Consider the following 13111-nt stretch of genomic DNA (forward strand, 5'->3'; position numbering starts at 1 on the left):
CCAAAAAAAAAAGGTATGTCGTCCCAGCTTCGTGGCATCCCTCTACAACTCACAGAACACCCCCTCACCATGCCTCATCCAAAAAAAAGGTACGTCGTTCCAGCTCGCACAGCGTCCCTCTACAACTCACAAAACACCCACAGAACACCCCCTCGCTGTGCTCATCCAAAAAAAAAGGTGTGTTGTCCCAGCTTTGTGGTGTCCCTCTACAACTCACAGAACACCCCCTCGCTGTGCCTTATCAAAAAAAAAAAAAGGTATGTTGTCCCAGGTCGTGGCATCCCTCTACCACTCACAGAACACCCCCTTGCTGTGTCTCATCCTACAAAAGGTATGTTGTCCCAGTTCCTGGTGTCCCTGTACCACTCACAAAACACACTAGTAGGCTATCAATTCATATCTCCCTCCTGCCACACTGCATCTCCCTTGCTGTGTCTCATCCAATAAGGTATGTTGTTGGACTTCTACTTCATGGTGTCCAGATGATACTTACATATCACCCTCTTTGGTCTGCTTATCCAGTGCCCAGTGTTGTGTAGTTGCATACATTGGCTTCTCTTTTCCATAAATATGTAGATATCTATCCCTGCTGCATTATATATGTACTAAACTAAATGCATTTATTGTTATCTTACTGCTTGTCCCCTACACCTTCTGTGTCTTGTAAAGATAATAAGGTATGCTACTGTTCCCTTCTGTGTCATATGTTGCTGCCACTCACTAATGTTGGCATAATAGACTCAGATGGTGAAGACCAAGCAGACAGCTAAGAAGACCACTGGGGGTAGAGCTCCCGGGGTATCTCTTGCTGGTCTGAAAGCTAGGGAAAAACATGCTGCCAAGTCAAGCAAGGCCCATGCTAGGAAGGCCCCTGTTGCCAAGAAGAGAAGGATGAGGAACTTGGCAAGTCTCTTTTTATATTCCATCCATCTTTCTAACATTCTATGCAGTTCTGTGTGATGTGCAGGGATGGAGGGACATTGTGGCCTTGTGATCAGGCAGGTTGCAGAAGGGTAGTGTGTAACAAGTGTGTTGTAGTACCTGAGGATTGCCTTGCAGAGGTCACCCAGCTTCCTGTGACCTTCAGGTGTGTTAACCTCCCTTTTATGAATTAATTCCATTGACTCAAACTCTGGATGAACTTCAGGTGTGTTTCCTGTCATTGGAAAATGACAAGATTTGAAAGTCCTCAGCCCTATTTTGTAAGTGCATATTGCCACCCCAATCACTTCTAACTCCAAGTACAGGGCTTCTACGTGTCAGGCAAGCCAGTCCTGAAACACCCTCTTGTGGTCATTGGGGGGTTTGAGCATGCCACCACCTCTGAAGTGGCTGGTAACTCTACTGCCATTATCCACCTCCACCTTGAGTCTCTAGAGCTTGGCCATGCCCCTGTGCATATCCTTCACACCATGTTGCAGGGATATTTCAGACAAGACACCTACCACTTCTCACAACTGCCCTTCAACTTTGCCACTGAGGAGTCCAGAGCTGCCTATGACACTGCAGCATCAAAGCTAGCTTCAAGTCTGACTACCTTTGCTAAGGTAGTCATTTTCCTTACTACCCATACTGATGAAGACAGGGGGGATCTGTTCTCTGGAATGGAGAATAAGGTTCCAATAGCCACAGAGGTCTTTGAGGTAAGTCACCATTGTTTGACTGTCACTCCCATCTGACCAGTTGCAGTTTCTGCAAGGCCTTCTGTTACCCCTCTCCAACATTGTCAAGGGTGGAGACCTCATCTTCTTTGTATGTGGTTCTACTGTAAGGAAGGAGCAGAGCTTCCAAGGACTGAAGGCAGCTGTGCAACAGTAGGTTTTCTTTCAATGTTGGTGGTTATGGCTGACACCATATCAGCTTCAAGCCAAGGTCCATGTTGCTTTTTGATGCTGAGAGACTTCAACTAGTCACCACCATTCCCTTCCTCATGAGTGTCCTTGACTCCACCCTTGTTCAAGGCTTCCATGTCCAAAGTGCAGTCAGGTATGCCCTGAATGACTGTGGTATGTTGGGTAGGCACTCCAACATCATCCTGATGTTGTGGCAGGAGAAGGTAGTGGTGGAGAAATTTGTCTGGACTGACAAGTTCATCAGGCCTTGGGGACAACAATTGCCTGCCCAGTGCCCTCAGTGTTATAGCATTCAGAAGTGGGAAGCTGGTTGTTCAGGGCAGACTTATTCCTATGAGTGCAAGAATCCTGGCTGTGGGAAGGACACACAAGGCACATCTCAGCCTCCCCAAACCTATACTATCTGCATGTCCAAAGGGCTACCAAACTGACACAGGGAAAGGGGCAAACATCATCCTGGCTGTTGGAATCTTTGTAAAATACCCTACCTTGATACATATGATATGCATGTACTACAATCAAAAATAGCTGCTTTGTGTTTTCAAATTTCATATGACATTGAATGTTCAGAAAAACAAGTAATTTCCTGCAGGACAATTCCTCCTTAAGTACTGATACACAACTGAGTAAATTTGCCCAATGTTAATTCCAATACAATGGCCAGATTGGTAGAGTTAACTTCAATACCACAGGATAAGGATAGGATATAGGATTTTTCCACAACCATGTGGGTTCAGCCAGCTAACTACCAAGGAAGTAGTGTACTGAGTAATAAGATTGGCCAGCCCCACTAACCCACTAGCAAGATATTGGTCTTTCTTGCAAAGTGTCTGCCCAACCACAACTCCAGGTCATGGTTCATTCCCCCCAGCCACATCAGCTGACCCCACTGCCAGGACATCATCCCTTCCCCCAGCCATGTCAGCTGGCCCCACTTCCAGGTCACTAATCTATCCCATAGCTGGTTTGGCCAACCCCACTTCCAGGTCACTAACCTATCCCATAGCTGTGTCAGCTGACACCACTTCCAGGTCACTAATTCATCCCATAGCTGTGTTGGCCAACCCCACTTCCAGGTCACTAATCTATCCCATAGCTGTGTTGGCTGACCCCACTTCCAGGACACTAACCTATCCCATAGCTGCATCGGCTGACCCCACTTCTAGGACACTAATCTATCTCATAGCTGTGTTGGCCGACCCCACTTCTAGGGCACTAATTCATCCCATAGCTGTGTTGGCCGACCCCACTTCCAGGACACTAACCTATCCCATAGCTGCATTGGCTGACCCCACTTCTAGGACACTAATCTATCTCATAGCTGTGTCAGCTGACCCCACTTCTAGGACACTAATTCATTCCATAGCTGTGTCAGCCAACCCCACTTCCAGGACACTAATTCATCCCATAGCTGCATCAGCCAACCTCACTTCCAGGTCATCAATCCATCCTATAGTCATGTCAGCCAACCCCACTTCCAGGGAAGTTGATCCATCATCCTGTGACATAGGCTGACCCCACCTTCACAGTCCAGCCTACCCAACCCTAGGGACCACCGGCTGATGTCAGTTAGTCCCAGTTTCAGGACGAAATGTACATGTCGGATGACCCACTTTTAGGACTACAAGTGACTGAATCATGTGCCAATGGTGTGTACACATTAGCACCTTGTGCCCCTCCTGATGGGGTGATCTGTGTCATCTTGGCATAAAATGGCCATCCCACATTTTTATAGGGCAGGATATGTTGTCCACTCCAACATATTCATGTTAGATGAACTGATATGCTCGATGACAGGGGACAATGTACATTGGTTGCAACATAGCTATTCCGTACATTCTCTTCAGCTGGTGTGATGATATTGGCACCAAAATGTTCATCCCATGAGCCAGACCCAGAGCGTTGAATGAAGCCTTCAATGGAATTATAGATCCCTTTCAACTAATAACAATATCAGTCAAGGCTATCAGCATGAGGAGGATGTGCTTACCCATCACCATTTATTTTGAATCTGCTGAGCAGTTCTTGTGGGGGGTGAGTTGGGTGGAGTGATCGCAGCAGCAGCACTAGAAAATACACTGGATTTGAAGTTGCCTGTATCACCTTGTTCTAACCAGTGTTCAATGAGGTAGTCAAGGAGAGCTGTGAGTCTCTGAATCAGTCCACTTGTGACTACTCATCATTTCTGGCTCCTGATCTGATTCTAAAAGAACAAGGAGTCCAGCAACATGTACAATGCAAAGTGTAGCAGAAGCGATACGAGCGATAATGGGTTTGAGGTCATCATATCGATGAGCGATCATCATTGTATAGTTGGAAGGAAGGTTGAAACTCCGCCTTGTAGTTCATGGAGCATCCCAGGCATGTTAACCAACACATGTGTTGGCAATGGGTTGTACACCGGTTTCCGAACTGGCTCTAACGTTGTTATGAGCGTCCTAGTACCAAATTCCGAAGTTCAACTTTTACCCAGGCATGCCCATTCAGCACCGCCCTCTACCAGTCTCCATGAGTACTTCCGGAATCCGACTTCCCTCGCAATTGAGTCGCACCTCCTCTCGAAGGGTGTAGTTGTCCGCAGTGGCGGTATACAGGTACAGCGTCGCTCACTCCCACAGCACAACCCACGAAATCCTCTGCATCGCATCTGGATGTGCGAAGCTTCGGCGAGGAGGAGCCGGGGGGGGGGGGCTGGAACCATTGTCAGACAGGGGACATTGTTATTCTTCCGGCGGCTGGTGTCACGCATAGATTACTGGAGAATGTCGAGAGCAGTTTCTTGACGGTGGAGAGCTATCCAGCGGGCAAGGACCGGGACATATGTTGCGGAAAGGCCGACGAACAAGAGAAAATCCACAAAATCAAGCCATCTGTAATGGTTTAACAAAGGCCCTATCTACGGCAACGAAGGGCCTGTCCTGCATATTCGAATCGAACGCATCGATTGGTGTTCAGATCCACGTTGGGTCCACTGCAGTCAGGAGAGTGGAAGTGAGTTGGGATGACGAGTCATTCACAAGATCTGAGCAGCTGGCACCGGGATGCAAGTAATGCATACATCGTAACAGATCTGGCGAAACACCGATCAGACTCGATCAAAGTGAATTTTACCAGACTGATGGCAGGAGCAATACTTCCACTCCAGAGATGAGATCCGTTTGATAAAGGTTGGAGGTCGGGTTGGTAAATGAATCGTATGCACTTCAACAGTCGCAGTCACATGTCTTGTGAAATTCAATTGGCTAGCGCAAAACTTCCGAAGGTCGTTCGATCACGCCATGTCCTGCTAACATGGTTGCTTGTGAATGCATCATCGTGGGGCAGAGGAAAGCAAGCGCTTTCGTGAGAGCAGTGTGAATAAGAGAGAAAGGCATGAACGGCATATACACGCACCAATATCAAGGAATCGCGACGCATTGAATGATCCTCCGGTGATCATACCAAAGCACGTGCAAGACTCGTAGTGTTCGCTCATTCCGTATACTCCCTGGGCGGGTCGCACCAGGCAAGTAGACATGACCCCAAGAAGCTGCTGTGATGTATGTGGTGAAGCTGGTGCATGAGGAATGCACCACTAGGGTTCATTTTGTCCGTGTGCAAGAGATGAGTATAAGTCGAGCATCGTCATAAAAAGCTTCCTTGTGGGTACGAAGGTGAGTTCATACGTGGCAGCAGCAGGTCTGAATACGACCTAGGGGACGCTATAGAGTCAGCCACATGCCAGTGTCTTCAAATTTCACGATGACGTGTGATCTGCTTCTTGTCGACGGAGTTAGCAAGCCTAGGCAGTACTCGGGAAGTGCCGCCCGTACAGTGCTTGATCATTGCTCGCTGAGACTGAAAGTACGCAGTATGTGTGCGACATCGCACGGTAACTAGATGTGAATCTGTTCTGTTGGTTCCCCCGAGTTTTGCTTCGCGGGGGGCAAGGTGAGTGGTCCGTGTTCAGACGAGTCCGTTCTCACAAACCTTGTCAAGCAAGGTAAACCGCGTGTTCACTGATAAGATTAGTGCGTGGTCAGCTCTCCCTTACATGAAAATTGGGAACGGCAGCTTAGCAGCGCGGGTGCGGGCAAGCAATCCACACACCCAGTATCGCTGTTATGTCGGCCGAGACTAAAGCTACTATGTCTTCTGGCATTATCGTTACTCTTCCGGGCCACCGGTCATGATCGCACAGTCGGCGGTCGGCAACTTCCTCGAGTCAACCCATGCGAAGCAGAGAAACTGATCAAGAAGTCGCTGTGTGACGAGAGTGGAGCATCAATCTTCAGGTATGTAGAAACGTGCTGGCTACACAGGGTCAGGGTGGGCGTGGGCGGCAATCCTGTGCTTTTTGTTCGGTTCTTGCTGTCCTCTCTCACACTCAGTTCCAATTGTCGGGAAACTGGGTAAGCTGCTCTGCAGTTTTTTATCTGCCCAACTCCCTCAACCAGCAGACAGCCAGTCTTTTTCAACCTCCTTCTACTTTTCCATCCATCGGCGGTGAAGTCCCTCTCGGTTCATCGTTGCATGATATGCACTTGACCCCCATGTAGTTGCACCCACGCCCGACCGGCTCGCAGTATTCCCTATTCTGTACTTCGTACCTTCTCTGCTGTTGAATTATCCCCCCCGGTTGCTTTGTGGGTTCGACTGTTTCTGTCTGATTGCAGCTGATTACTGAACTCGCTCTGAAGGCGGAACCATTCCATCGTACATATCCTCACTCGATGGCTTCAACAGACGATGTTTCGCACAAGCGAGCAGAGTTGGAACGCTGTCCCCCTGGACCTAATGGCAGGGATGTTGCCCTCTTCAACCTCGCGATGGCTCTCTATAACAGATTCACGAAAGGGAGGAAAACCGATGACTTGGACGAAGCAATCGCTTTACTGCGTGATGTTTTAGAACTACGTCCCTCTGATCATCCTGATAGGGTTTCATTGCACCACTGGCTTTCTCTCTGTCTTTCGGATAGGTATACCAATCAGGGGGCAGTCGCCGACTTGGAAGAAGCTGTCACGTTTGGACGTGCAGCACTAGAGTTCCGTCCACCAGGGGACCGCCAACGTGGTGCATCCCTCTACCATCTCGCCTGTGACTTCAGAAGGAAGTTCCAGAAACAAGCCTTGACACATGACCTGGACCAGGCAATTGAACTACACCGTGCGGCCTTGGAACTTCGTCCCTCTGGTCATCCTGATCGGGCTGCTTCTCTTCATTCGCTTGCTCTCTGTCTTTCGGATAGGTATGGCAATCAGGGGGCAGTCGCTGACTTGGAAGAAGCTGTCAGGCTGGAACGTGCAGCACTACCGCTCCTTCCACCGGGGCATCGCCATCGTGGTGCATCTCTCCACCATCTCGCTTGTGACCTCAGGAGGAAGTTCCAGAAACAAGCTTTGACATGTGATCTTGACGAGGCAATTGAACTACACCGCGCAGTATTGGAACTGCGTCCCTCTGGTCATCCTAATCGGGATTCATCTCTTCATTCGCTTGCTCTCTGTCTTTCGGATAGATATGATGATCAGGGAGTAATTGCTGACTTGGAGGAAGCTGTCATGTTCGGACATGCAGCACTAGAGCTCCGTCCACCAGGGCATCGCCAACGTAGTGCATCTCTCTACCATCTCGCATGTGACCTCAAGAGGAAGTTCCAAAAACAAGCTCTGACGCATGACCTGGACGAGGCAATTGAGCTACATCGTGCAGTATTGGAAACTGCGTCCCTCTGGTCATCCTAACCGGGGTTCGTCTCTCCATTCACTTGCTCTCTGTCTTTCAGATAGGTATACCAATCAGGGGGTGGTCGCTGACTTGGAAGAAGCTGTCATGTTTGGACGCGCAGCACTAGAGCTCCATCCACCAGGACATCGCCATCGTGGTACTTCCCTCCACCATCTCGCCTGCGACCTCAGGAGGAAGTTCCAGAAACAAGCTCTGATGCAGGATCCTGGAGGAGGCAATTGAGCTATACCGTGCGGCGTTGGAACTACGTCCCTCTGGTCATCCTAATCGGGATTCAGTCTCTTCATTCGCTTGCTCTCTGTCTATCGGACAGGTATGACAATAAAGGGGAAGTCGCCGACTTGGAAGAAGCTGTCATACTCGGACGCGCAGCGTTAGAGCTCCATCCACCAATGCGTCTCAACCGCGTTTCATCCCTTCACGACCTTGCAGTGTGTCTAGCAAAGCGTTTTCGTGAGCAACACACAACAAGTGATTTAAACGAGGCTATTGCATATGAGCAAGAAGCCTTACAACTACTCATGCCGGGAGATCCGGGTTATGACATATCTCGGCGTTGTCTTACGGACTACCTCCAAATGAAGATCCACCCACAAGTTGTCATCACGTCCGGGCCCTCAGGTGTTACCCACTTTGACATTAAATCAGTCATCCGTGGTGTTGCATTTGAATCCCTCAAAACCATGCCGACCAGGCTGCTGCACACACATACCGGCATACTGTGCAACCGGGATGCGCAGATATCACATTTTATGAACAGTCGACAATACAATCAGCTACTGTCTTCATGTAGGGCATGCACCCCGGATCAGCGAATGGAGCACATCCATACTTCCGTCTCTGGACACTTTCGTTTCGTCACCTTTTCTCATCGCTGGGGTGAAGGCGAGCCATTGTTGCGCGACATCGACGGTCGCTCGATATATGAGATGTCATCCAAGGGAGGGCTCGGAAAGCTCCAAGCCCTTTGTCGTCGTGCTTGTGAGCAGGAATACTTTTGGGCGTGGAGCGACACGTGTTGCATAGACAAAGATAGCAGTGCGGAGCTGCAAGAAGCGATAGGATCGATGTTCGCATGGTATCGACAGTCCGCCCTGACGGTCGTTCACCTCTCTGATGTTTCCGATACCGGCTCGTTTGGGAACAGCGAATGGTTTACACGTGGGTGGACCCTCCAAGAACTACTGGCCCCTGCAACCGTACTATTCTACACCCAAGACTGGTCGCTCTATAAGAACCTCACGCGTGCAAACCATAAGAACGATGTCGCTGTGCTGGAAGAACTGCAAAAGGCGACTGGAATAGAGTCCCGTTTCCTCACCAGCTTTTCTCCGGGTATGGATGATGCCCGTTCGAGACTCCAATGGGCGTCGAAGCGTTGTACTACCCGGCCTGAGGATATCGCCTATTCACTTTTCGGGATCTTCAATCTCCACATGCCCATTTTATATGGGGAATCTCCTGAGAACGCACTTGGCCGTCTCCTAGCGGAAATCATATCGCATTCTGGGGACATCTCTATTCTAGATTGGGTCGGAGAGGCGTCACCATTTCATTCCTGCTTCCCTGCCCACATTACTTCGTACCAGACACTGCCATTGTCTCCATCTCAGTGTGGCCCAGAAGAACAGTCATTGACAACGCATCAGCAGCCCTCGTCGTCCACAGTACTGCGGAATTTGCATCGCTCGCTCGCTAATTCCCCCCTCCCACGATTCATCAATCGTCGCCTTGTACTGACGTGCATCACTCACCGTGTTACGGCGGTTCAGCTGCAAGGAGATCCTTTGACACTGAGTTATACCTACAAGATCCAAGCGTCCGGTCTGAGGCCAGTTGAGATCATCCTGCCTGACAAGCTAGAAGATGCTGCAATGGAGCCAAGTGCTCTGCAACTTGTACGCCCTTGGCACTCAAAATTGCTTGGCCCGTCGGGCAAGCTAGATGCCATAGCTGAAGAGAAGTTACTTCTTACATTAAAGGGGCCATTTAACGCTCTTCTGTTGATTCGACTGCCTCACAACGAGCACAAAAGGATCGCGTCTTCTATCCTCGTTACCGCTCACGTCGTAGACCCTCCCAATAATTTGCAAAGCAAAATCAAAACATTAACTATTGTGTAGACAGATAACCATGGCTTTTATGATACCAAGACCTTGATTCGTGTCCTCTCGAATTTATGGTCCACTGCAGTCCGTCCACAGGATCTGGGCAGGTGCCACCGGGATGCAAGTAATAACAGATCTAACGAACTACCGATCAGACTGAGTCATGGTGCGATTACTGATGGCAGGGAGCGGTATCTCCACTGGAGAGATGTGGCTCGTTTGGTATAGCTTGGAAGTTGGGTTAGTAAATGGAGTGTATGCATGCACGAGTGGACGTGCCTTCGAGTTGCTATGCATATGGTAACGCTGGAGGATGACGAACTTTGTACCACCGGAGCAGTTTCAAGGTTCACTTCAGTCCGAATTTGGGAAACAATGAGTTTGGCATCGCCATGGAAAGCTTGTGCGAGATCCAAAAGCCCTAGAAAGGTTCCTGCCAGCGGCAAAGTCAGCGAAGACTGTTAAGGTATTCCTTGCCTAATACAAGGAGTGAGCACACACATACAATAGGTTTCCTTGGGAACTGCAGCGGGACCGCACGGGGCTCGGACCAGCAATGGACATGCGGGATATCGGTCGGGGGTGGTAAATCTGTGTCAGTTGGTTACGGGTGATGGGTGATTGGTAATTGTCTTCTCGCATGCATCGTCATGCACCGCTGGCGGCCCTGATTCACTGATTAGACAGTACAACAGCAGAGAAACGAACAAGAAACTACTATTCGGGAGTGTGGAGGTCGGGCCGACCGGTCGTCCGACTCGGACTTCCGCGGTGCACAGCACATGCGCGTGCTTTGAGCCCCTGCCTCACACCATCAACTACAGCACCGACTGTTGGACTACTATCGGATACTCTCCGTTTCTTCAACCTACGCCAAATTCTGTCAATCAACGTGCACTTTCACATCCATCGGTGAACTCACTCTCGACCCACCGCTGCGTTACATGTGTTGACTTCCGTGTAGCTGTGTCCACGCTTTGTTCTGGCCAACGCTGTACTGTGTATTCTATACTTCCTGCCTTGTCCTGCGTGTGTTTTCCCGCTGTTTAATTGGCTTCGCTGAATGCCTACTTGTTCAACGATAACGTATGGTTCTATCTGCACCTGTCTTACTGCATCTAATCACCGAAGGCAGGACCATTTCCGCGGTGTGCATCCTCTTCATTCAATGGCTTTAGAAGATGATGTTTCCAACAAGCGAGCGAAGTTAGAACGCTGTCCTGGGCCTGATGGCAGGGATGTCGCTCTCTTCAACCTCGCAGTGGCTCTCTACAAGAGATTCGTGAAAGGGGGGGAAATCGACGACTTGGACGAGGCGATTGCTTTGCTCCATGATGTCTTAGAATTGCGTCCTCCTGGACATGCTGATCGGGCTTCATCACTTCACTGGCTTGCTCTCTGTCTTGTGATTAGGTATGATAATCGGGAGGTAGTCAGCGACCTGGAAGAAGCTGTCATGCTTGGTCGTGAAGCACTAGAACTTCATCCACCAGGGCATCAAAATCGTGGGCTGTCTCTGTACAATCTTGCTTGTGGCCTTGGGAGGAGGTTCCTCAAACATGAGCAGTCGCGTGATCTGGAGGAGGCGATTGAGCTGCACCGCGCATCACTGGAGCTACGTCCCTCTGGTCATCCCGATCGGTCTTCATCACTCTATTCTCTTGCACTCTGTCTTTCGAATAGGTATGACAATGGGGGGGAGGTCGCCGACTTGGAAGAAGCTGTCAGGTTGGGACGTGCAGCACTAAAGCTCCGTCCGCCAGGGCATCCTATGCGCGGTGCATCTCTTTATAATCTTGCTGACTTCCTTTGGAAGAGATTCCAGCAGCATGCCCTGATGCATGACCTAGACGAGGCGATCGAACTGCACCGTGCAGCATTGGAACTACGTGCCTCTGGACATCCTGAACGGTTTTCGTCGCTCCACTCGCTCGCTCTATGTCTTTCGAGTAGGTATGACAATCGGGGGGTAGTCGCTGACTTGGAAGGAGCTGTCGTGCTCGGACGTGTAGCACTAGAGCTCCGTCCACCAGGCCATCCAGATCGTGATGTGTCGCTTTACAACCTCGCTCAGGATCTTAGAGGGAGGTCCCAGGAACACTCAGCAAAGCACGATCTGGAAGAGGCAATTGAACTGCACCGTGCAGCGCTGGAACTACGTCCCTCTGGTCACCCTGAACGGTCTTCATCGCTTCATTCGCTTGCTCTCTGTCTTTCGGATAGGTATGACGATCAGGGGGTATTCACCGACTTGAAGGAAGCTGTCACACTCGGTCGTGCAGCACTGGAGCTTAATCCGCCAGGGTATCCAGATCGCGGCGTGTGTCTCTTCAATCTCGCTTGCAACCTCAGAAGGATGTTCCAGACACACTCCGTAATGCGCGACCTGGAGGAGGCGATTGAACTGCACCGTGCAGCGTTGGAACTATGCCCCTCTGAAGATCCTGATCGGTCCTCGTCGCTCCATGAACTTGCTTTCTGTCTTTCGGACAAGTATGATCATCAGGGGGTGGCTACTGACTTGGAAGAAGCTGTTACGCTTGGGCGGCACAGCCCTAGAGCTCCGCCCGTCAGGGCGTCCCCATCGTGATGCATCTCTCTACAACCTTGCTTGTGACCTCTGGAGGAGGTTCCAGAAACACTTTTTGGCGCATGACCTGGACGAGGCGATCACGCTGCACCGTGCAGCGTTGGAACTACGTCCCTTTGGACATCCTGATCGGGCGTCATCACTCCACATGCTTGCTCTCTGTCTTTCGAACAGGCATAATAATCAGGGGTCAGTCGCTGACTTGGAAGAAGCTGTCACGCTCGGACGCGCGGCGCTCGACCTCCGTCCGTCAGGTCATCCCCATCGTGGCATATCTCTCTACAATCTCGCTTGTGACCTCAGGAGGAAGTTTCAGAAACATGCTCTATCGCATGATCTGGACGAGGCGATCGAGTTACACCGTGCAGCGCTGGAACTACGTCCCTCTGGTCACCCCGAACGGTCTTCGTCGCTTCATTCGCTTGCTCTCTGTCTTTCGGATAGGTGTAGCGATCAGGCGGTAGTCACCGACTTGGAAGAAGCTATCACACTCGGGCGCGCAGCGCTAGAGCTCCGTCCACCAGGGCATGCAAATCGTGGTGCATCCCTCTACAACCTCGCCGACTACCTCCGCAAGAGATTCCAGAAACATGCACTGACGTGTGACCTGGAGGAGGCAATCGAGCTGCACCGTGTGACGTTGAAACTACGTCCCCCTGAACATCCTGATCGGTCTTCATCCCTCCATTCACTTGCTCTCTGTCTCTCGGATATGTATGACACTCAGGGGGCAGTCGCTCACCTGGAAGAAGCTGTCACACTCGGGCGTGCAGCACTAGACCTCCGTCCAAAAGGGCATCCAAATCGTGGAATATCTCTTTACAACCTTG

The 13111-nt window shown here is 50.4% G+C and overlaps 3 protein-coding genes across 3 annotated transcripts; all 3 read left to right on the plus strand.

Moving 5' to 3' along the window:
* Positions 1-614: 614 nt before the first annotated feature.
* On the plus strand, positions 615-2284 carry F5J12DRAFT_781068 (uncharacterized protein; the record flags this gene model as incomplete). The annotated part of the gene is made up of 8 exons (XM_051742533.1): positions 615-677; positions 739-907; positions 968-1016; positions 1187-1202; positions 1248-1643; positions 1684-1814; positions 1861-1986; positions 2020-2284. 8 exons carry the CDS (start codon positions 615-617, stop codon positions 2282-2284), a joined length of 1215 nt encoding a protein of 404 aa, XP_051602013.1.
* A 6114-nt stretch (positions 2285-8398) lies between these two features.
* On the plus strand, positions 8399-9115 carry F5J12DRAFT_717640 (uncharacterized protein; the record flags this gene model as incomplete). Its single annotated transcript, XM_051741073.1, has 1 exon — positions 8399-9115. A coding segment is annotated over one exon (717 nt), but the record flags the coding sequence as incomplete, so codon positions are not given.
* A 1370-nt stretch (positions 9116-10485) lies between these two features.
* F5J12DRAFT_739083 (TPR-like protein) lies at positions 10486-12184 on the plus strand (the record flags this gene model as incomplete). The annotated part of the gene is made up of 3 exons (XM_051742010.1): positions 10486-10603; positions 10656-10777; positions 10827-12184. A coding segment is annotated over exon 3 (1323 nt), but the record flags the coding sequence as incomplete, so codon positions are not given.
* Between the last annotated feature and the right edge of the window lie 927 nt (positions 12185-13111).

Source organism: Pisolithus orientalis (genome assembly GCF_024613125.1).
Source record: "Pisolithus orientalis strain OTSU chromosome Unknown F5J12scaffold_7, whole genome shotgun sequence".
In the NCBI taxonomy this organism is placed as follows: Eukaryota; Fungi; Basidiomycota; class Agaricomycetes; order Boletales; family Pisolithaceae; genus Pisolithus; species Pisolithus orientalis.